The 24,569-nt window shown below is 47.0% G+C and overlaps 1 protein-coding gene across 1 annotated transcript in view; it reads left to right on the forward strand.

Annotated features, from left to right (window-relative positions):
* DCBLD2 (discoidin, CUB and LCCL domain containing 2) overlaps positions 1–24,569 on the forward strand; it is a 526,471-nt gene that overhangs the window by 446,576 nt on the left and 55,326 nt on the right. Inside the window, exon 12 of the mRNA XM_078657730.1 lies at positions 7,087–7,180. Within this exon, the coding sequence (XP_078513856.1) occupies positions 7,087–7,180 (94 nt within the window). The remainder of the gene's footprint in view (positions 1–7,086; positions 7,181–24,569) is intronic.

Raw genomic sequence — 24,569 nt, forward strand, 5'->3', positions numbered from 1 at the left:
AAAGAACAATGGAGAACAAATAGAGATAATTTGAAGAAAAAAGCATGTAGAAAAGGACAGAGCAGAAGATGAAAGAAAAAGATAGAATAAGGTGAAAGAAGCGAGCAAACAGATCAAAGCAGAACAGCCAGATCTGTAAGAGGAAGAAGAAAAAATGAAGAGGAAGCATAGTGACCCAAGGCAGAGCGGATCTCATAAAAACGAATAAAAGGAAGTAAGAAAACGAGAACCGCACTGAAGGGTACAAAATGGAAAAGAGAAAGAAGAAAGAAGAAAAAAGAAAGACAAAAGAAAGTCAAAGGTAATACATGGTAACGATAATTGAGAAAAGGAAAACAAATAAGTTTGAAGAGGCCGTCCTGATAAGCTAATTAGAGATAGACAAAGAGAGCAGAACGAAACAGAAAATCAGGTGTTAATGTCCATTCCAGTGGAAGAAAAGGACTGAAGAAAAAGTTTGTTTTCCAGGATCATCAAAGGAGCGTGAGCGCCCATCATGGGTAATATTGCAAAGACACGGATGAAGTATCCCATATTGAATATTAAGATGTCTTATCTGGGGACGTAGAGCAAGGAATTCTTTCCGACGTGCATTGGTTGCATTGGAGATATCTTGTGAGATAAAGATGTTATGACCAGACCAAATGAGACGGCGTTTGAGTTTAGCAGCTTTCAGGACATTCATAAGTTCAGTAAAATCCAATAATAGCATAATGATGCCACGTGGTTTCGTGGGATTAGAAGTGAGGCGACCTAAACGATAAGCTCTTTGTATGTTGAGGGGAGAGGTTGAAGATGGAAGATTGAGAAGCTCAGGAAGACATTTCTGGAGAAACAAGACCATATTGGAACTTCAACATTTTCTGGAAGACCATATAGGCGTAGGTTGTTTCGAAGGTTTCGATTTTCCAAGTCCTCTGTGTGGATTTTCAGTTTATGAATTTCTTGCTCGAATGTTGGAATATTAGTAGAGATATCCTGTAGGTCACGAACACGTTGTTCCAGATCTAGTACTTTACTTTCCATAACAATCCATCTCTCCTCAATTTGTTGTAGTTTTTCATTAGTTGCAGACATAAAAGGTTGAAGGCCCCGCACCTCATCTAAAATAGAGTCCAGAATCGGGTTCTGTGAGGAGTGAATGGGAGATGGTGGGTCATTTTTATGTCTTTTTGGTTTCGTACCCATGACAGAGGACCTGGCAGAGTGTGAATAGTTGGCCATTGTAATAAAAAGAAAAAGATACCTCAGAGAATGCGTAAAATGCGTTCCTCAAGGAAAACACTGATGATAATAGTCGCCCCAGCTGATGAAAGCAAGAAGTATTCAAGCACAAGTATAGCAGTTTGGCAGCCAAAGGAGGAGTATTGGTATTGGAAACAACAAAGGTGGAATCTATATCCAATCCAGTTAAAGCAATATGAATGATATATTTTGATAACCTTGTTGTATTAAAAAAGTATGGAAACGTGAGCTCAGCGGCCAATAATGGCAGGCGCCCACATCTCCAGCAGGATAATAGACGTTAAAAAACAGGGATAGGCTATCTGGAGTAGAACTTGAATCAGTGCAAGCCCAAATCGTTAACAAACTCAGCTGGTCTGAAGACCGTTGACAACCAAATGCGTTCTTCAACTTGAGCTGCTGTAATAGGTTGTCAATAGGAAAATTCCTTAAAAGATAGCAGAAAAGTACATTTCACAATAGGAATATGCACAGTAACTTGAAATGACATCAAACCGCAGCTTAATTGAGAAAGAAATCACTGTGAGCCATGTAGAATAGGCATTGAAAATCAGGCATACATAGAATAGGGCATAAAGTCAGTGAAACACATATATAGCTTAATGCAAAAAATAATAAGTTCTTTCCCATGCTGAAAACATCAAAATAGCAATATTTACTGCAAACCAGGAACATCCTGTTGGAAAATGGCCAGAAACATGCTGTCGGTGAAATGGGCCACAGTAAAACGATAACACTTGCAAAATTACCGTTCGGGTGAGGAGACGCGACGGCTCAAAATGGCGGCCGCCCGCGTTTAGGTGAGGAGAAATGCAACTGAGTTTACAGCTGAAGAAAAGCACCTCAAACGAGGACCAGGCGTTCACGCCATCCTCCGGAGCAGAAGCCCAGTGCTCCGAGAGATGAAAGCAGTGTAAAAGCGGTTCTGAAGAAGATATGAGTCCCGCTGAAGAGCGGGGCTCAAGCAGGATCCGCCATTTTGCCTCGCGACGAAGCCACGCCCCCAAGATAACAGAGTTATAATACCTGAGCAGATCCTGGTCTGGTAAAATAGATTCCTGTGGGTTAGGCGGTGCCTCATACTGATGGTACCAGTGTCTGCATATGGTTGGATAGTAAGTACTGGATGTCATCAAAGGCATCCTCTATAGTGAGATTAATACTAATAAATGTCCCCCACCCTCCATAATCCCATAATGGTGGATGGTCTGCAGCTGTCAACTGTAAGCGGAGAATGATGCCACCACCAATAAAGTGTTAGAGTTTTTCAAGGAGATTTTTGCCAGGAAGGGTTCTCCCGCCATTATAGTCACAGATAATGGTGTCCAACTTATTTCCAACGATATGGAGGAATTTCTCAAAGCTCAGGGCATAAGACATGTTACCACGTCATTGTATACACCTCATGAAAAATTGTCAGGTGGAACGCTTCAATAGGGTCTTGAAGGGTTATATAACTGGAGTCACGAAGGACGGAGAAGATTGGAGAAACAGGTTAAGAGAGAGATTGTGGATGTATAGAATTACACCGCATTCCACTACTGAGGTTAGACCTTTCCGGTTGTTGAAAGGCAGAGATCCTGTCTCTAATATATGTCCGTGGTGGCTCAAAGAAAAATCTAGTGATAACATGTATAATGAGTGGAGTAGAAATGATACTGGGTTAAGGGTAAAGGAAAAACAAAGAAAATGTAAAGTCTGGTATGACAAGAAGTGGAATGTTAAACAACATAATTTTAGAGTTGGTGAATGGGTAAGAGTAAAGAAACCTGGGTTGGTAGGCAAGTGTGTGAGCAAGTTCTATAAACCCATCAAAATCGCCAGAGTTTTCAGGAATTCTGTCATAACACAAGATGGCAAAGTTTGGAATGTCGGGCATGTTGCTGTGTTTCCTGGAAGTTTCAAGAATAATTGGATTTCAGATAGTGACAAGGTTATGTTTCCAGATTGTGATGTAAATAATACTGAGTTGTTACAGGATCGTATTTATACTGACTCCAATACCACTGATGTGCAATATGATTCTGTTGCTAATAGAGTCAAAGACTCCACACGTTCAAGAAGCTTACCTGCAAAGTTGGTAGATTATGTTAAATAGTGTTTTCGTTTGTTTTTTTGGTCAGGTTTATTAGTATGTTTCTTCCAATTTTATATAAGGGAGATGTGTTATATTGTCAACATGTTCACTCATTAATGTTTTTATTTATCCAGTGTTCCAATTCCATTGGAACTCTGCTCTAGAATGTTTAACTCTCTAGGATCAGTTGCGTTGGCACTTGGGAGATGTACAGTCTTGTTGCTGTGCTGCTAATCTTATGCATTAAATAAATGTAATTTAATTTATTTTAATTGGACTCATAAGTTCTTTTAAAAGTGCAACTACAACTGTCTATTGGAGCTCATATGTGATGAACCGGAAGATTTTCTTCAAGGTCTTTAAGAGGAAAAAGCAGGAGGAAATTGTTTGGTTGACATGGGTCGACAGATTGAGCTGTACGTCAAGGATCACCCCCAAGTTTTTGACTTTGGTAACCGGAGTAGGGCAGACTCTCGCCTCTATGGGCCACCAGTTAGTGTTCCATAATGATGGTCCTTTACCAAATTCTAAGACCTCAGTTTTGTTTGTATTTATATATTTTTTTAATTTAAGCTCATCCAGCTCATGATATCTTTCAGACATGCATGAAAGCTGATGGCTACTGGCTCTGATGGTTTGGAAACCGAAATGGTGAGCTGCGAGTCATCGGCATACATAATCAAGGAAAAACCATGTTTCCTGACTAAGTTAGCCAGTGAGGACACATTAGATATTGAAAAGGGTTGGTGACAGAGCAGATCCTTGCGGGACACCACATGGGAGTTGAAAAGTTCCAGATTGAATGTTCTCCTAGTGTATGTTTTGTTCTCTGTTTTCTAGAAAGCAGGAGAGGAGAGTTAGCACAGTCTCCTCCACCCCCACATCTCTCAGCTGCTGCACCAACACCTTGTGGTTTACGGTGTCGAATGCCGCCGAGAGATCTAGTAAGACCAGGATCGCTCTGCCACCCCCATACACTGTCCTCCAAATCCCATCAGCGGCTAACGCTGTTTCTGTCGAATGTTGTGTGGGGTCCAGTAGAAGATTGTCTTCTAGGTAGTGTATTAGCTCCCTATTTACTACTCTTTCCAGTATTTTAGCTGGTAGAGGTAGTCTGGAAATTGGTCGATAGTTTTTTGGTTCTAACGGGTCCAAGGCTGGCTTTTTAAGAATTGGCCTTATGCAGGCCTTTTTCCAGACATTGGGATATTTGCCCGTTTCAAGAACTTTGTTCAAGAGAGCAGTTAGATGTGTACTAACGATCTTGGGTACCAAGTGGATAACTGCTGGGGGGCACGGATCATTTGGAGAGACAGTTTTTGTGGCTATCAGGAGGTCATGGATCTCCTCCACAGTAACTGCCCTGAAACGTGTAAGTCTGCCAGTTACTGCCCATACATTTATATTTAATGGCGTATTACCTGGCATACTAGTGGCCGAATTCAGAAGGTCATCGTAGATCACTTGTGCTTTACTTTGGAAAAATTTAGCCATCACATCGCAGAAAGCTTGGTTTGGTCTGAACTTTGCTGTATGTTGGGGTTTAGCACGTGTGTACAGTTTTGAAAAGTTCCTTTGAGAGTGTGTTGCATCTCCTATTTTAGTAATGAAGTATGCCCTTTTAGCTTTAATAATAGCTTGCTTATATTCGTCAAGGCATTGATTATAAGCTAGCTTGTGCTCCATACTGTAGTCTGTCCTCCAGGTCTGTTCTGACCTTCAACATTTCATTTTTATTGTTTTTAGCTCCGGACTGTACCAGGGTGCTGTTACGGTTGCTCTTGTAGTAGTTTTATTAATTTCAGGGGCAGTACCATATGCAGCTGTTCTGATTCAATTGTCAAATTGGTTGGCTGTTATATCGTTATCAGGATCTAATGCAGGCGGGCTAGAAATCAGCGCCTGTTCCAGATCGTCCTTTTTTTACCCTATTCCATTTCCGAACCCTCTGTTTTATGGCTGGAAAGGGTTGAGATAAGGTAGGCATTTTGTTAGTCACCTCAAAATAATTAGTTCTATGGTCAGTCCAGGGTAGAGGTAATGTCTTTGTTATGGTTATGTCTGGTTGGTTTGTAAAAATACCATCCAAGGTGTGACCTGCTAAATGTGCGGGTTCCAGTATTAATTGGGAGAGCCCATATGCTGCTAAATTATCCACAAGTCTTAATGTGTCTGGGTTAGTCTCTGATTCGAGATGATAGTTAAAATCCCTCAAATTTGTAAATAAATCTGAATCCGAGCTTGATTCTAGGAAGTTTAAAAGGCCCTGCGAGAACGCCATTCTGGGTCCCGTGTGCCTGTAGACGAGTAACCTTTACAATGTAAAGAAGTCATTGATTTTAAGTGAGAACAAAAGCGCCTCTGCTGGAAGTAACATCGTAGCCTCATGGTGCAATTTTAGGTTCTTTCAGTAGATCAGGGCTATACCCCCACCTCTGCCTTCTGTCCTATCGTGTTGCACCATCGCATAACCTGGGTAAAGGGCCATGTTCCAGTCAGGGTCGGAACTGGCATCGGTCCAGGTCTCAGTTAAAAAAAACGATATCTGGATTATCTAATTGAAGGAGGCATTCTAGTTGATATTTATGTTTCACGAGTGAGCGCATATTCAATAGTATGCATGACCGAGTTTGTACTTGTTTCACAGTTTTCTTTTCCTTTTTCTGCCTGCTATTACCACCTGGTCTGTATAAGGGAGCTTGTTGGTTATCCTGGCCTTTGTTGTCTTTAGAAGAGTCTTTGCTCTCTATGTCTAATAGGATGGGATCATTCCCCTTTATACCGGACAGTGAAATAAAGCGGAACCCACAGCCCCGGCATTTGTTGGAGTCTAGTTTTGTCCGTTCGTCCGTCTCCAACCTCCCTGCCAACTATTACATGCCGGGCGCTCACCAATCTGCATGTCATAGAGTTGCTGTTGGTTATATTTATGGATAGGGAATCGACCAGGGGTCCTGGTGCTGGGCGCGTTTCGGGCATCGACAGGCGCGGACGGACTTGTCTTTGGCACGCCAGCGGCGTGCCCGCTGCATGATCAGCCCAGCGTGATCCTTATAGTCTTAGGAGGTGATTAACTAGACCGCTGACCTTCAAGATGGCGGGCTCCCTCTGACAGGCGGCACCGCTGATCTCCGGACGGTCAAATTTAACATCAACGGATTAGTGCAATTTTACCACAGTTAAAACAATTCCTAAAAACAGTTTTGGCAAAAGTTGTGCAAAATAACGCAATTAGCGGCAAATCGCGAGCATTCAGGTGACTGCAGTAGCCACGTGAGTCAGGAATGTCCGTTCCCCTGATAACATGTATGCAGAAACTCCATCTTGGAGGCCCTTATTCAGACAATACAATTTGTCCTCTGTTGCAAAAACTGGTTGCACTTTATTGCGACCTTTGTGCAGTTATACACTATGCTACAAATTTGTTATAGTTCACACTGATGCTGCCAGTTCAGACCTGTCTTCTACAGAATAAATTGACATGTTGCATACATGGGATGTGTAACAGTAGTTAATTTATTTTGTCACTAACTACTGTGTCTGAGAAGAAATCAGAATAATTGAACAAAACGGTTAGTTAATATACTGAGAGTTTTATTTGCTTGAGCACTCTGCTTTGTCTTGTAATAAATAAAGAGTGGTATCTCATTTAATGACCCACTAGCCAATTGTTTGTGAACAACCTTAAAAACTGCAAATTGAGTGCTTTATAATTGGCACATTCAGAGCCGTGGTCTTTTTCTTATATGTTTAATGTGTTTCAGATGTGACATTGGCAGCTATCCTGGTTCCTGTGCTAGTCATGGTTCTGACAAGTCTTATTCTGATCCTGGTCTGCGCCTGGCACTGGAGAAGCAGGTGATATCAGTACTCCATCCTTGCTGCTCATCATTCGGTAGACTGTAGAGATAAATCTAACTGTTATTTGTACCGGTTTCATCTACATTTAACAGAGATTGCATTGTGGCAGGTGACCCCTTTGTAGCTCCCTTCTTTTTTGTTTGCACCCCTTGCTAATGTTGAAATTATCCATGGTTTCTTCCTTTTTAGTGTTGGCGAATGTGACTAAAACCACCTTTCAAATGTTCTTGCTCAGAAAACTCAACCCCACTATCCCACCTTCTGACTTTAGACTGTGGTACAAACCCCAGTTGTGTACCACTTTGCAAATGTAGAAGAGACCTCTGCATAACCAAATATGTTTAGCACTCTTAAGACGCATGCCCCATGGGCAGATTGTCGGTTTAGTCCAAATTTTGTGCTTCTTTAAATGCTAAAAAAGAAAGATGGTTCTTGGGCAGTGGATTAGTACTACATTCACATACTGGCCAGTTATATGCATATGGATCAACTATGTATTGGTATAGATGTGTTGTTAGAAAGATATGGGTTACCATAGCTGTCCTCCCAAAAGACACACTAGTACTTCCCCAGGATATTGTCAATGGTGAAACACGCCTTCCCTAAAATCAGAAAAGATTTCCATTCAGAGACACCTCCACTGGCTCCTTAATAAACTGAACTGTGTCACTCACAAGGCCCTTAACCTGGGTCTACCCTGACATCATGGGACGATAAAGAGACGCAAGAGGAAACCAAATACTAAAAATCATGGTCTTAAAATCAACTCTAAATCAGGCTTTTTCTTTACAAGCCACCAACATCAGAAATCACCTCCCCAAGGATCTCCGCATTTTCTCACGTTTGCTATTCTTCTGTAAAGGTCTAAAAAAAAACTCTGAATCAGAAAAATCGAAGAATGTATTCTGTCCCATTCTTCTTTGTTCTATAGTGACCGTAGCTTGATATATGCTGTTGTTAAATGTATTGCACAACTGATTGTACCATCACTTGAGTCTGTGCACAGAGGTGGTATAAAGGAAATGTCAATAAAAGTTGCATTTTAACATAGGTCACTTTTTAGGAAACATTACTAAGTGAGATGTTGCTTTAATAACAAAACTAATAATCGTACGGTTTTAGAAAAACAATTGAATTCATTTTCACGTTACGTGAACAATAGTTGCTTGTCTGTTACAAAGGAACACAGTCTGCAGCACAAATAAGATGGCATATGTTCGAGGTGAGTAAAACATGAGTGCATTGTGTGGATATGGCAAAAGATTTTGAAAGCATAAGCAACCATTCTGATGGATACTTCTTCCTGCTGATTCCTCACCTGTAGAATAATCTTAGGCGTCCGACTGGATCCAGAAACTTCAAAGCTCTCATGATACTGGTAGGAGACACTAGCTTTGTATCGATGCCAGAAGTGGTATCAGATGTCACCAAAGCCATAAATTGCCCATCCTTGCGCAGTTCTCTTTTTTTCCATGCGTTCAACGTGGATCTGGATCCTGAGAGTTGTGAGTTTTCTTAACTGCAAATTTATCCTGATTTGCAGCTTTTGGTCTCCTCTCAAACATTTAGACTTCAAGCCACATAGGGATTGCGAGGTCCATTACGGACCCACACACCATCTGCTTACGATGCCTTGGGTAGAACCACAATGCCTACTCTTCTCTTGCAACTTCTGCCAGAGTATGCACCCAAAGGCCATCAAGGAGCGTGATTCCAAGTTGTTAATGTCCCGGGCCCGTGCTGACAAACTAGTCATCGATCAAGACCCCGGTCCAGATCTTCCTCCTCACATTCCAACGGATTGAAAGAAAGAAGCACCGGAATAACAAGAAGCATGAATGAGGCAAGTCACTCAGACAACCCCGGTCTTCCACAGGATCTTCAACCTTCGAGTTGGTTCTGGTGGAACCATCTGACCAAGATCCTGCCGGCTCAGAGCCTGTTCCACAGCTGGACCCGGACTTTGAATAGACTCCACCGGCGCAAGACAGTCATTAACAGACTTTCCAGGAGCGCCTTCTAGTTTTCTAAAGTTACCCGTGCCCGATAAGGACCCAGTAACATTCCTTAATGTGGTGTTTGGCATCTTGGCCAGGTTCTTGAACCAATTTGGTATACCTCTCGAAGATTGAACACAGTTTGCCCCCTCTCCATGTTTATGCTGATGAAACCATATGGTGCTGGGCCTGTAACTCCAATACCTGCTTTTGTCTGTACTCTTGCACACAGCTGTACAGTTCTGCCATCTGTGCCGTGGCAGTCGCCACCTCCACCGGATCAATGCTTGGAGACATTAACACAGCCTCCTCTGGTCACAGATCTTCTTCCTGAGAAGGCACAGAGACTGATTGAAGAAGAGGAGTACTGCCAGAGGATACATGACCTCTTTGGCACATATTCGGTCCCGCTTTGGGGATGATGGGAGAGAACATCCCTATGAGATTCCAGGTGTGCCTTCGGCTAGTGGACTTGACACTTTGCCGGACGTAGAACTCCTGCTGGACCAACCACTCCAGAGGGCATGTCTTCTCCCTCTGTAGTTAGAAAAGCGACAAAACTACTGGATCTAGTGCTACCTCTAGATATACAGAGTTGAGTTCCTACTGCTCTCGACTCTCACATCTGAACCATTAATGTCCTTTTATGAAGCCTTGGTGGAAGCTGTCTTTGCTGCTTGGGAGAAACCTTCCTCAGCACCGGCAGTTGCTGACTAATAGCCAGATGCTATTACCCTGCTCCTGGAGGCCCGGCTTCTCTCTCCGCACACCTTTCCACCGGGAATTTGGTGATAGAAGCCTCCTTTTTATATGGACAGGTTTAAGGTATGTTCTCCACAGTGCCCTCAGACAGGGAGTCCAAATGGCTGGAGGCATGGGGAAAGATCATCTTTTTAGCTGAAAGCATGGCTCTCAAATTTTTGAACACTAATTGTCTTTTAGTGTGCTACACACATGCTCTATGGGACATAGCCCAGCTTATCACACCATGTGTTCAGTAAGGGATGCAGACACATTTCCTGGAGGTATTAAAGCAAAAGACAGAAGGCTTTGAGGCACATCATCAGATTTGACCGGGATACCGCTGACTCCGTGGCAAGTGCGATAGGTACCTCGGTCTGTATCGGGTACCATGCCTGGCTCAGGACTTCAAGATTTTCAATGATGTACAAGCCAATCCGCCCTTTGATGATGCCCATCTATTCTGGGATAAAGTGAATCCATCCCTAGAAAGGTTTAAAACCAGCTAAGCAACAACCCGCTCTCTGGAACTCCAAAAGCCTCCACCCTCAAGAACCACCCACAATATCAGCGCTTGGGGAATTCTACAGGGGCTTTTCTTTTAGTATGTGTCAACGCTATCAGCCACAGACGCAACAGCCCCAGAAACCTTTGTTCCACCAGTACAAGGATAAAGGCAGAGGTAAGGACCTTGTATCTCTCCTGCAAGCCTCCTCTTTCTCCTCCTCCCCTGAAAGCCCCACCCTTCATTTCCTTGAGGCTCCCCTCCATCTCATCCCTGCCTTCCTCTCCCCCTCTGAAGCACCTGGTCATCTTACAGCAAGAGGTGGCATAACTCCTTTGGAAACAAGCTGTGGAGTTACTGCCTGGGCAAGGAAAGTCAAGGATGTTACTTCCGTTCTGTGCCCAAGGACTGCTGTCTGCATCAATTCCTGGACTTCAAGTACTTGAACTTCTTCCTAAAAAAAAAAAAAAAAGAAAGGTTGAAGATGCTGACCCTAACCTAAGTGTTATTGGAGTAGGAGACTGGATGCTGTTGTTGAGCCTGTAGGATGTGTATCTCCACATCCCAGACCTGCAGTCTCACCAGAAGAATTTGCACTTTAGGGTTGTTTCTACACATTGCCAGTTTGCATTACTTAACTTTGTCTAACTCAAGGTGATGGCTGCGGTTGTGGCACATCGCGGACGTCATGCATCACCATTTTCCCATGCTTGGGCAACTGGCTGGTCAAAGCCCAGTCACCAGATATTGTTTCACACCACCTGCAGTCAACAATATCCATAGTGTTTAGCCTGGGCATTTTGATGGACCCCAAATTTCAGTGGAAGCCCTCCCAACAACTCCAGTTCATAGGGTTGGTGTTGGACACTAGCCGACTCTGTGCCTTCCCTCTACTTTAAGGGATTGTCTACCAGTAGTAGATGCTCTTGTCCTTTTGAAAAGACGTGTGAGTTACAGTCCTGAAGGTCCTGAGATTCCTAGGTTTGCTGGCTTCCTGCATTATCCTAGTCACTCTCGTGTTGGCACGAGCACCCTGCAGTTGTGCCTCCGCAGTCAGTGACTACAATATGAGGGAGATACGGTGTACTGCATTGTCATCTTCTCTCCCAGCGCTGAGGTGGAAGTAGTTTAGTGGGGGACTCAGGAAAACCTTACTTGCGGGATGGCCTTCACTCCCCCTCCAACAGTCACTACGGTAGTGAAGGATACCTCCACCACAGGTTGGGCAGCTGACCTAGAGGATCTTGAGATCTGAGGCCTCAGCTCCTGTAAGAAGAGGTACTTCAAATCAACCTATCAGGACTGCAGACTATTTGGCTGGTGCTCAAGGCATTCCTGCCTTCTATCCATAATCGGTTGTTCCAGATTTTGTTGAACAGCACGACAGCAGTGCGGTACGTCAACAAGGAAGGGGGAGTAGGGTCTCACCTCCCTAGTCTGGAAGTGTTGATATTGTGGTCTTGGGCACACATCTGAGGGATCTGTCTCAATGCCGGCAATACTGTGCCCTCCATTGTCTGTGAGGAGAGCCTTATGCGACACGTTTCAGTTGAGATGGAACTTGGAACTGCCCTATGTGTTTCCACATACCTTTGATTCCTTGAGTGTTGAGGAAGATTTGCCAAGACCGGGCCCCAAGTTATTCTCATTGACTAGGTTTGGCCAAAGAAGGTGTGGTATGCAGCTTTTCAGAACTTCTCCACTTTTCCACAGTTCAAGCTGCCATTCAGACCAGACCTCCTTTGCCATTCGCAACCTTGCGCCAAGACGCAAGCCAAAATACAAGCCACCATTTACGCCAGGAGTTGCCAACCTTTTCTGTAGTGAGAGCTAATTCTGCTCAAGGAAAGTTATGTTGAGCTACTAGCATATTTTATCACTGTAAAATGCTCATGATATGTATTAACATTACACTGTGACCACCCTAATCACGATTATCTGTAGTAACCACCCAAACATTCCAGGTGACGTTATCAGCAGAATGCTAGGAAAAAGTTTATCAATATTAAATGCTTGTAATCAAGTAACTGTCAAATCATCACTTGCTGTGTGCCACAAAGGGTATTACCACAGCAATAAGTGTACCCAACTCAAATTGAATTATTATTCAGCTAACAACTTTAAATGTGTTTTAGAATTAGCATATTAGTTTTTGAAAAAACACATATTTTTCTATCAAAACCACTCCCCACTTTGAGCAATCAAAACTCAATTTTCCAGAAGAAAAACCTTTTTCTGAAAAAGCATATTTTTTTCCTATAAAAATCAAATCAGTTTTCATTGTTAGAAAATACTCAATCCCTAAACATCAGCTTTTTGTTTTCATTGAGTAGCACCATGTAAAATTGCCTCTCGTGGGGGGCGCGAGGTGGCGCACTAGCGAATGGTGGCCTTCGTGTGAGGCTCCCGCCGTCCGGCGTTATTTATCCTTTAAAATATCTTTATTAGGCACTTTTTGGAACTGCGCTCATCAGTGTCCTTGCCACATAGCCTACGACGCATCCTGGCCGAGTTTGGGCCAAATCGGAGGGCAATTGAGCCGGGGAGACGCTGCGGTGACTCTGGCGACCTGGGCCTGTGGAGCGAGCTGTATCGGCGGCCGGCCACACATACTACGCAAGACCGAGGCTTCCTTTGAGGCCCTGGGCCTCGCACAGCGCGAGTCCCGCGAACGCAGCTCCGGCCGCCCGGACCTCTACACCAGCCTACACGGGGACATCGGGGATAGCTGCAGACCCGCTCCCCCCCCAACCCCCCCCTCCCTGCTCTGCTAAATATCACCCAGTGGAGAAGTGTGGGCCCTACTGGGGAGTCGAGTATGCTTCTGGGCCGCAATATCTTGGCTGCGTGGAGATAAGGGCTGGTGCCCTCCCGACCACCTGCCCACTATCGGCGAGACGCCTGACTGCGGAGCTGCCCCATCCGGGGACCCGGGAGTCGGAGGAGGACGGTGGATGCACCCTGTGAGCGGTGAGTGCGGCACCCGGTGAAGCTGCGTAGTAGCCTGGACGAGGCCACGGGGCGGACCGGAGCGGAGCCTGAGGGATTTCCTATAACTTTATTATTTCAGCATTTAGGGCTGCACCCGGGGACAAGAAACCAGGACGCCCCCAGAAGCGGACCGTCGAACTGACGGAAGTGTTAGGAACGTCCGTTGGAGCCAACTGGCTTTTATGGAGTAGCGGCCCTTGGCGAACCACCACGCAGAAAGGTGGCTAGGCGCGCTGGCACACAGGTGGGGGACATTGCTTTGGCTTTCGCGTTTCTCGACCTGCTCTGCCCCTCTTTCCACCGCATGACAGACCTATAACGACCAGTATCCACGGCGAAGTGCCTGCGACGGCCTAGGCCTACGACGGTTAGGAGTATCCTCTTCCCCTGGCCAGTGAAACCGACTGAACACTACAGGAGTCTCTGCATGCTGTGTAGGGTGTGTCGCCCCATGCTCGTTACTCGTACTACCACCAGGAAGGACCAACTGTTCTATGGTAGATCTGTGCTCTCACCTGTCCCTCTGTCTGACGACCTCCACCCCCTAATTCCACTCTGCTGTCCGTGACCACTGGCCGGAGGGCTGGTGCGTGGCCATTTGTTGAGAGCGGCTGTTTGGCCTGGACTGCCGTGAGGATGGGAAAGCCAGACACGAGGCAGCCGAAGATCACCTTTGAGGCTGCCAAGAAGTCGAATCGCACTGGATCAGACCAGCAAAATCTGGCGGTAACTGGCGGAGCAACCTGGGGACCCTCGGAATCCACAGCAGATCTGCAAGATGTCCTTCGTGAAATGCGCCATGGTTTTGCTACGATAGCAGATAAAGTCGATAGAATGTCATCGCGCATGGATGCGGTGGTACATAAACTAGATGCTCATGAAGACCGCCTGAAAGAAGCGGAGCAACGCATATCGGACTCAGAAGATACCACGACACGGCATACCTCGCAGCTCTCCAGGATGGATAACCTGCTGCGGATAATTGCAGCCAAGAACGAGGATTTGGAGGCGAGGAGCAGACGTAACAACGTCCGCATAGTGGGTATTCCGGAGACGACCAATGTGGGCAGGATGGAGGACTATGTGGAAAAACTTTTGCTGGCAGCAATTGGCTCTGAGGCCTTCTCGCCCCAATTTATTGTGGAGAGGGCGCATCGTTCGTTGGGCCCTAAGCCCAAACCGGGCGCTGCTCCTCGACCTATTATTGCCAGATTATTAAAGTTACAGAGACAGGGATGTGGCATTGTGGGTGGCTCGCAGCGCGAAGTCGCTTTCATATGATGGGAATTCCTTCACTATATATCCTGATTTCACCCCAACGGAGCAGGAGGAGAGGCGAAAGTTTCTGGATGTAAAGGCCAAACTACGCTACCTGTAGAATGACTATGCACTGCTTTATCCAGCTCGCCTGAGAATTACGTACCAGGGTCGACAAATTCTTTCCGAAACTGCAGCAGGTGGAGGAGTTCATTAAACACTACAAACGTGCTAACAAACCCGATGGGGGGATGGAGGTGGCTCCAGATTCACCGCACGAGAGGATGGAAGATGATGACCAATGACTGTCATGTATTGAGTGATTCTCACAGACTTGATTACCCACATGTGAGTACGGGACAGCTTGTATTGGAAGGGCCTCCACATTCTTTGCTGTTATTTGTATTGATAGATGAATAGATAGATGGGCGGTGCGGTTCCCAGGGTGCCTACATCTATGTCGCTGGGCACCTCTCTTTCCACTTGGCCGGGTTGCAGGTAATGCTGTCGCTCCGGTAGGTGTGAGGGGTTGTTGTGTCGCCACCTGGACATGTTCCCCAGAGGGAAATACCCTTGCTGTTGCTTTCTACTTAGGGTATTATCTTGTCCTTGTTTTCTGGGAGTTTTTGGGTGGGAGGGGGGGGGGGGGAGATACTGGCAGGTTGGGGTTGCTTCAGTGGGTGAGGGGGGATGTGGGGGAATGTGTGGGGGTTGCACAGTTTGAATGTGGACAGAGTACACAGCCGCGCTTCGGGATTATACACGTGGCCTTTATGGGAGATGTGTTGGTTGAATACACGGTGGCCTATGTTATGTACACAGTGTTATAAAGAAAGGCGACGCGAGAAAGAGCAGTTAATTAATCAGACTGATGAGGCGGGGTGGGATGGCTGCTGCTGCTATGGAAACATTTTGGATGCATACTGATCATTCCCAATGGGTGAACTAGACTCAAATGCATGTACTGTGTTGTCATGGAATGTGCGTGGTCTGAAGGATGCTCGTAAGTGCAGGCAACTGTTAGCTTACTTTGACAGGCATAAAGTAAATGTAGTGATGCTACAGGAAACGCATATTCCCCCTCAGGTTACCTCTACTTTTGCTAGCAGATGGGCAGGGGCATTCTCAAACTATTCGTCCTATGCCAGAGGCACAGCCATCCTTATACACCGTGCTACTCCCTTCACACTTCTGGGTCAGAGGATAGACAAGGCGGGGAGATATGTTGTGCTATGGGGGAGATTGGGTAGAGACACTGTTACTTTTGCTAATTGCTATGCTCCCAATGTGGACACACCGGAATTCTTTACAGTGATGTGGGGAGTGATATCAGATATCGGATCACGACACGTCATATGGGGGGGGACTTCAATGTAGCCATGACTCCTGGATTGGATAGGGCCGATGGGCAGACACTATATCATCCTAGGGCACGGGAAACGTTGAGAGGCATTGTGGAGGATGGAGGACTTGTGGATGGCTGGAGACATATACACCCTGGGCTTAGAGAGGGTACCCATTTTGCTTCCTACACGGGCACATGGGCAAGGATAGACTACTGCCTTCTGTCCAGAGAATTGGCTCCTTGTATCACAGCTGTAAGGCATTTGGCCAGGACTCAGTCAGATCATTGTCCAGTGCTGATTACATTGGCTATGCTGGGTTATGATCACCCCCCGCGTCCTTGGTGGTTGCAGCCTACTGCCTTGTTAGACACTGTCTTTCGTGAAGAACTGAAAGTAGACATAGAGGATTTTTTCCCCGCAATAAAGACACGGTGGACAGCGTGGAGACGATTTGGGAGGCCCTTAAGGTGACGGTTAGGGGTTGGTGCATGGCTAAGAGCTTTGGTGTTTTACGGGACATACAGCGCACCATGCGGAAGCTGGAGGGGGAACTGCAGGGAGTAGAGCGACAACTGCTGAGGGGGGGATACGGTCCCTGTGCAACAACCATTTCGAATCAAACTCTCGGAGTATGAGGCAGAGGCGCAGCGGGAGGTACATTTCAGAGACAAGTATTGGAAAGCTCGCAAATATAATGAGGGAGACAGGCCAGGTAGGGCGTTGTCAGTAGCGGTGCGAGACGCACAGGGCACTAACACCATCTTAGAACTAATAGATACTACAGGAGAGGCCTGTAAGGATAATGATCGTATCTTGGCTACACTCCAGGCGCACTATATGCAGTTATACACCACCCATTCGTCCGGAGACGTTGATCTCGAAGGATTTCTGGGAGATCTGGCACTTTGCTAGCTGAGTGACGGCCATAGAGCGTTCCTCGGCGCCCTGTTCGAACTGGATGAGATCCGGGAGGCCATAATGTCCCTCGGCAATGGGAAGGCGCCCGGCTTAGACGGACTCCCAGCTGAGTTTTACAAATGCTATATCGACATAATGGCTCCGGTGTTAAGAGAGGTGTTTGAAAATTCTCTCGAGGAGGGGATATTGCCCCGCTCTATGAGAGAGGTGGTGATTACTTCCCTTCTTAAGCCGAGTAAAGACCCAACACAATGTGAATCTTATCGACCTCTGTCGTTACTTAACTGTGATGCTAAGATCCTCGCCAAAGTGTTGGCTACGAGGCTTTCTCTACTCATGACCAGCATTATACTCCCCGATCAGTCAGGATTTGTACCAACGAGATCAGCTTCCCATAACCTGCGAACCGTCTTCTCGCTCATACAGACAGTGGCCCCGGAGCTCCCCCTTACTGCGATATTCCTAGATACATCCAAGGCGTTCGATTCCATAGAATGGCGGTATTTGTTTACTGTCCTGCATAAGATGGGGTTTCCTCAGATTTTTGTGGGGTGCATACGCTTATTGTATACTGCTCCTACGGCCAAGGTGCTGGCCAATGGTCGCTTGTCGGAGGCCTTTGCGATCACTAGAGGCACCCGTCAGGGATGCCCACTATCCCCCCTCTTGTTCGCAATAGCGAAAGAACCATTGGCATGTCGTATCCGACAATTACACAAAGATAGTTCCTTTCGTTGTTTTCAGAGATAGAGATAGCTCTCAATTTCGTTGTACGCGGACGATATAACGCTCTATGTCAAAGACCCTCGGAATAACTTAAATTCCCTATTGAGGGAGTTTGTAGCCTTTGGTGGGCTGTCTGGTGTAACGATCAACTGGGGAAAGTCACAGCTGTTCCCATTGACTGCTGCAGTAACCGGGTTTCCGCTGGATTACCCCTTGGAATGGTGTCATACTGATCTAAGATATTTAGGTATCCAAATATCCAGAGATAGGGATGAGACGCTTAGGTTAAATTATGGTACAGCCATTACCAAACTGACGGATTCGGTCTCACGTTGGATTGGTCTTCCATTATCGATGACTGCCAGGGTCTCGCTCATCAAAATGGTAGTCTTGCCCAGATTCCTTTATTGTTTTCTCAACATACCATACTATCCAGGATCTTTTTTTTTTTAAGACCTTGAAGACTGAATTGATCCGATTAGTATGGGGAGGTAGACAAGCACGACTCAAATGGGCTGTTATGGCGCAGCCTTATGACATGGGAGGTTTCGACATACCGGACTTTGAGATTTATTATCTGAGTGCACAGGCGCACTATCTGTACCACTGGGTGAAACCTACCAGCTTCATGCCACAGATAGCGGTTGAGGATTGGATCGCCCACCCGTTGCCTCTAACTGGGGTTGTTTATGGTCTTACCAAGGTTCTAGATACCCCACCAACCACAGTGACGTGCACTGTAGATGCCTGGCAGAGGATAGTGCGGCGACTGCGGGCACCGATGCTATACGCGCCCGAATGCCTCTTTCCTACCACCCTCAGGTGCCGCTATTTCAAGAAGCAGGTTTCCGCAATGTGTGTCGTCGGCTTAATATAGGTACATGGGGTGATTTATTCCCTGGGGGAGTCTTCCGCTCTCGGGAGCAATTCTTTGGTGAACACCCCCCCAGTCCTTTGGAGGTGTTCTATTATATCCGACTGCGAGAAGGAATGAAGACAGTACTCCCGGATTACCCCAACGAACCCCCTGGCACGGCCCCCCTTAATGTAGTTCTGAACAGCGCGGATGGCACGCACCTGGTATCTAGAATATACAGCAGTATGCGTGGTAATATGCTGGTAGTGGAGGGTACGGCCAGGGCACATTGGGCTGCAGATTTTGGCAGAGAGGTAACGGATGAGCAATGGGAGTACTGTTGTGGACTCGCGGGGACTTTGATGTCAAGTTGCCGTTTTAAAATGATCCATTATAAATTTTTACATAGAATGTATTACACCCCGGCCCGGAAATTTAGATTTCATCTCACGGACTAAGATCGTTGTGAACGATGTAGCCATCCTGGTGCTGGTTTTATGCATTTGGCATGGGAGTGTCCGCAGGTCAAACTATTCTGGGGGCAGGTACATGAGGTGCTGGAGCTTATGATAGATAGCACGATAGAGATGGAACCTCTTATGTTTTTACTGGGCTATATGGCGCAAATCTCGAGAAGTAGCAGGAAATTTACCAATGTAGCATTACTGTTGGCCAAAAGATGACTGGCATGCAGGTGGGGGAGGGGACGCGCCCCCAAATTTAAGGAATGGATGCAAGACATGGTGTACTGTCAGGAGCAATATGGGATATACTCAGAAATGCAATCAATGACATCCAGACCGACGGATATTTGGGGCCCACTTCAAACATACTTGATACAGACGGCGACACAGTCGGCGGATAACGACCTGCCAGACCTAGAGGGAGGACATACCCATATATGATCACTAGGCCGGGTTGATACATGCCACATCCACGTACTGTACCTACTAGAGAATTTAACACCTCTCTCATACGCACTGCGCCAGATGGATATGGGGTTCACACTGTGAGAGCATTAGCTGAGGCCTGGATGGGAGGGGACGCCCGCACAGTGCGTGAGAGCAGAAACAACACTAGTCCAGACATGTGCAATGCGCACGCGACATAACTAGAGGGATCACCCAGACAAGGTGAAACATACTGCAATTAGATTTTACCTATCATTTGCATTGACAACGGATCTTCATGTATTAGGGCACAAAACTACACTGCAGATGTAATTGAGGAATGTATGTCTGACGTGTGCAGAGTAAAGAGGGAGAGATACATATTGCACTCTAAATACGTGGATTACGCATATGCTTTGTTTCCTTATCGCTCCATCTTACTTGACCTCGACATCTCTACTATTATGGATGTACCGAAAATAGCTCAATGCGCGGCCGGCGCGAAGTGGTTGTAGGCGGCTTGCTGTGTTAATTTGTTATTCATTATTACTCACATGCTGATACGTAATGGTTGTGATAAGATGCTGCCGGCCACATTGTGGTTGTAGGCAGCAGCTGTGTACGTGTGCACGAATGTTAATAAAGGTTTTTAAAAAGAAAAAAAAAAGAATTGCCTCTCGTGGACAAATTTTGCTTCAAATACACAAGTATTGGAATCATAGGCCATGCTTGCTTAGCATAACATTAAGAATGCCTCTGGTATGCTAATAATGCCCACCATTAAACCAGGGCTACCACTGTGCCACAGCTGGATGCCCAACATATATCAGTTATGGCCATTATTATGGGAGAATCGGTTGCCACTCTGTCAGGAATGGCTAAAAGCAGGCCAGTCATGCTCTTAATATGTCAATGAAGGCAGCAAGTAATGTAATTACTAGACTTGTAGGTCCAAAATAGTCAAGGAGTAGCTTTAAGGAATCAACACTGTTTAATAGGGAAGGACACCATGTCTCACACCCACACAAAAATTAATGTGATGCTTTAATTTTCTCTGCCCTGGATGCATACTCTCTTCTCCTCAGCTCTTTGGTTGATCATGCTACCAACTAACACATTTTCACTCTAGTCCCTGCGGTCACACACGTTGGTGGGTCAGCCCTGGTGTCATCTGCCACTATTCTTTGAAGTCACACACGGTTCAACTGATGGAGCAGGGCATATAACATGGCCAATCTCCTTCTTAGGTAGATTTAAAGTGGATAAAGATGGTTCATGGGGCAGACCCATAGGCCAATGCCGTAGCCTCCACATGTTTCAACATCCTCTGCATACTCCGCAATACCTTCAAATAGATCCCCCCCCCCCTCAAACCAGGAAGACCACCATCCACGCACTCATCACCAGCGCCCTGTAAGCCGTAATCAACAAATCTCTACTCCACAAACTCCAGAATGCCGCAGCCAGACTCGTTCTCTGCATCCCATGACAAGTCCACATCACCCAGCACCTACGAGACCTCCACGTGTTTCCCGTAAAAAAAAGTGACCTTGGGGCCATGGCTTGGCCGCTGTGCGGAATGGCTGCTTGATTCTGCAGCTCCGCCGGCCGGGCCAAATATCCGTGAATTTATCCGATCCTCACGCGCAGCACCTCGGCTTCATCGGTCGCAATTGACGAGGGTGACGCCTGACGGCCATCGATCGCTCTGTTTGGACAGAGCGGGGGCGTACCGGAGGTGTGGCGGCGGACGGGACCCTGCGCCGGAGGAGAGGCCTAGGTACTTGGCTGACGCCGGGGCCTCGTGAGACGGCTCCAGCGGGGTGTGAGAAGTGCCGCGCCTCTACCGCCGCTAACCTGGAGCTCTGAAAGTTGCAGCAGAGCACTAGCGGGCACGCAACGCACTCAGCAGCGCAACATGGAGATCTGGATGTGCTTGCGGGTGTAGGCGTGAAGGCTCAACCAGCTGGAGAAACGTCGGAACTTGCAAGGCGGTTAGAAGACACGGTGAGCAAGAAGCTTAGAGGTACGGTGGCACTGTGAGCCTGTGCACGGAGCGCCTGGGCTCTGATTGCAAAGTGTAGAGTGTGAGACTCGGACATCGTGAGGCTGACCGCACGTATGAATCCAGCTGACGGTAGAGATACCATGTACTGATCAGAGTGCACTTACGCAAAGGGCGGCCGCCATCTTAAGATCACACCGCTGCCGATCCACTGAGGCCCGACGCGGCGGCCAGGAAGTATCCGGAAGGCACGGACGAAAGTAGTGGCACCCCAGACTGAGATTGAGGGGGGACCCCGGATCCCTTGCACTCTGTGGGCTAACCCGGAATATAGTTTGCCCTGTGAGCACCCCACGGCGCGGTCGTGTTGTAGAAGACCGCGTACCCCTGAAGATCTGGCGGGGCATATGCTGCTTGGGGACAAGGCGCGGTGGACTGAATCTTGGCTAGATACCCGCTAAAATATCTCGAGCGACGACCAGATTGAGCTAGCTTTGCATGGGGAGCCACTGACCCCTCCGCATTACCCGGACTCGGCGCACTGAGGGGCCAACGTTCACCATTAGCGAGGTGCGTGCAGTACGTAGTGGATAGGTTTGCCTGCAACCGCCACCTGTGGGACTTGACCGCGGGACTCACCATCGATTCGAGGAAAGCGAACTAGGCTTTGCAGGCATAGCAGAGAGGTTGCGAGTGGCGCATTTGTTTGACTGGCACGGTTTGAACTGCACGGGCAGTGGCAACTGCAGAAACGTCAACGGAGCGGTAGGGGTCTGCCTTGTACTACCCTATGCACGCAGTGCTACACATAGTTGATCTGGATCAGCATTGTGAGGAGATAAGCACAACTCGCTAAGTGGCCATTTAAGTGGCAGTGTGCTCTGTCGATTGGTTAAAATGGGGAAGCCAGAAACCAGACAGCCCAAGATAACATTTCAAAAGAAAACAAATAAGCAGCAGGATGGGGGAGCGGCGGAACAAGTGCAAGGAGATGACGGAGCGCGAGATCAGTTACCTGCGGACGACGTGAAGCACGTTTCAGGAACTCAAGGCGGGGCTGCAGGGCATTGATGCCAAAATGGAAACTCTAGCTGACCGCATGGACAGGATCACTCAGCGTATGGACAAACGGGAGGGAAGAGTCAGTGTCTTAGAAACAAGAGTTACAGAAACAGAGGAAGGTCACACTGAGATAGAGCGGAAGGTGAAAGGTATGGACAAAGTCCTCGCCCTGATCCAACAGAAGAATGAGGATTTGGAGGCGAGATCGAGGCGCAACAATATACGCATAACAGGGATTGCGGAATCGTCGGACATTCAAAATATGGCACTTTACGTGGAGACTATGTGCAAGACCTTGTTTGGAACAGATCTATCTACCATGTTTCTCATAGAAAGGGCACACAGATCACTGGGTCCCAGACCCAAACCAGGGGCTCCGGCACGACCTATACTGGCGCGTGTGCTCAACTACAGAGACCGTGACACGATATTGCGCCTAGCCAGAGAGAAGGGATCAATACAGTACAACGGCCATGACGTCGAGTTTTATCCAGATTTTACCCAGCAGGTGCAAGCTGCTCGCAGGGAATTCATACCGGCGAAAAAGATTTTCCAGCAGATAGGCACGAAGTACGCCTTGATATACCCGGCCGAACTGAGGGTTCAGGGGCCCGGCACTCCCACCTTTTTTGTGGATCCAGGAGCTGCGCTTGCATATGCTAAACGACAGGCGAAAGAGCATCGCAGTCAAAAACACTCGGAAGACGCCACATCTGAAGACAGACTGAGTGACATTGAATAACTTGGCCTAACCTGCACAATACATCAAAATGCAAGTTTGTTGGTAAATTGCGGGCGGCGGTTGGGCCAAGCCTAGCCCCATAGACAGTACCTTATATTTGACATGGGGTGAAGGTCGCCCACATCGGGCTGTTATTTCTTCAATTATTCCACTGTGTATCACATGTGGAGACACTCGACGGTGGAGCCTTGAGGAGTATGTGTGGTACTAGCAGCCCGGCCACCCCGTCAAGAGTACGGGGCAGTTAGGCTGTCATTCTGCACGCCCCAATTTCGATGTGTGTTGCTTTGGTATGTGTTGTTTGGGATTTTCGGGGCGGGGATAACACAACCTGATTGGGGGGTTGGTGTGGGAGGAGGGGACGAGGGATGGGGGTCACAAATTCACGAAGATGTAATGTTCAGGGTGGGGCGTGCTCAACCTGGGGGGAGATCGGAGTGGGTGGGGGGGAGGGGGGGGGGGGGGGATTTGTGGTGTTTGAAATTATATATTGCCAGGAATGTCTCACAGTTGCACTGATTCAAAGTCCCACCTCGATTGCACTACCATATATAAATATTCCAAGTCGTGTCTGCCCTTACTGGCAGAAAGTGTATGCTATTTGTATTTTATTTTTATTTATTTAACTTATATAGCGCAACAGCTACCCAACAAAGGGCTTCCCGGCGCTATGATTCAGTAATAGCTGGCAGAACTGGCAGGACTTAGATGTTAAAATAGCCAGGTTTTGAAGGCTTTCCTGAATTTCATGTAGTTCACCTCAGAGCGCAAAGCCTGTGGCATAGCATTCCACAGAGAGGGTCCAAGGAAAGCAAAAGATTTGCCACCCATACGTGACAGCTATAGCTCATGTCTGTACGCGACAGAGGCTGACAGGTGTGAGAGGAATGTTTAGGGTTAGATTTAAGACTCGATGACGGCACCTAATCAGACAGTAAATTGCTTATCTTGAAACATTCGGGGGTTAAACGACAGGAGGAAATCGAGATTGATTCATTCATACTTGGTGCGACATGCGGTAGATATATGTTTATTGCAAGAAACCCACTTAGCGGCTGCTAACACCTCGGTGCTTAAACATCATAGATGGGGGGGGGGGGAGATGTGGAGGCTCCGTTTTCAAATTATGCAAGAGGCGTAGCTGTCCTTATACGCAGAGGCTTACAATGGACAACTCACACCTCCATGATAGACAAAGAGGGTAGATATATTTTGCTGCTGGGGACACTGTGTGATGCTCTGGTGCTTATTGTTAATGTGTATGGCCCAAATACAGATGACCCGAATTTCTATAGTGAAGTGTGGCAGAAAATTCAGTCATTTGGCAAGACGGCGATACTATGGGGAGGG

This window comes from Lissotriton helveticus, chromosome 8, assembly GCF_964261635.1.
Source record: "Lissotriton helveticus chromosome 8, aLisHel1.1, whole genome shotgun sequence".
NCBI classification, from domain to species: Eukaryota; Metazoa; Chordata; class Amphibia; order Caudata; family Salamandridae; genus Lissotriton; species Lissotriton helveticus.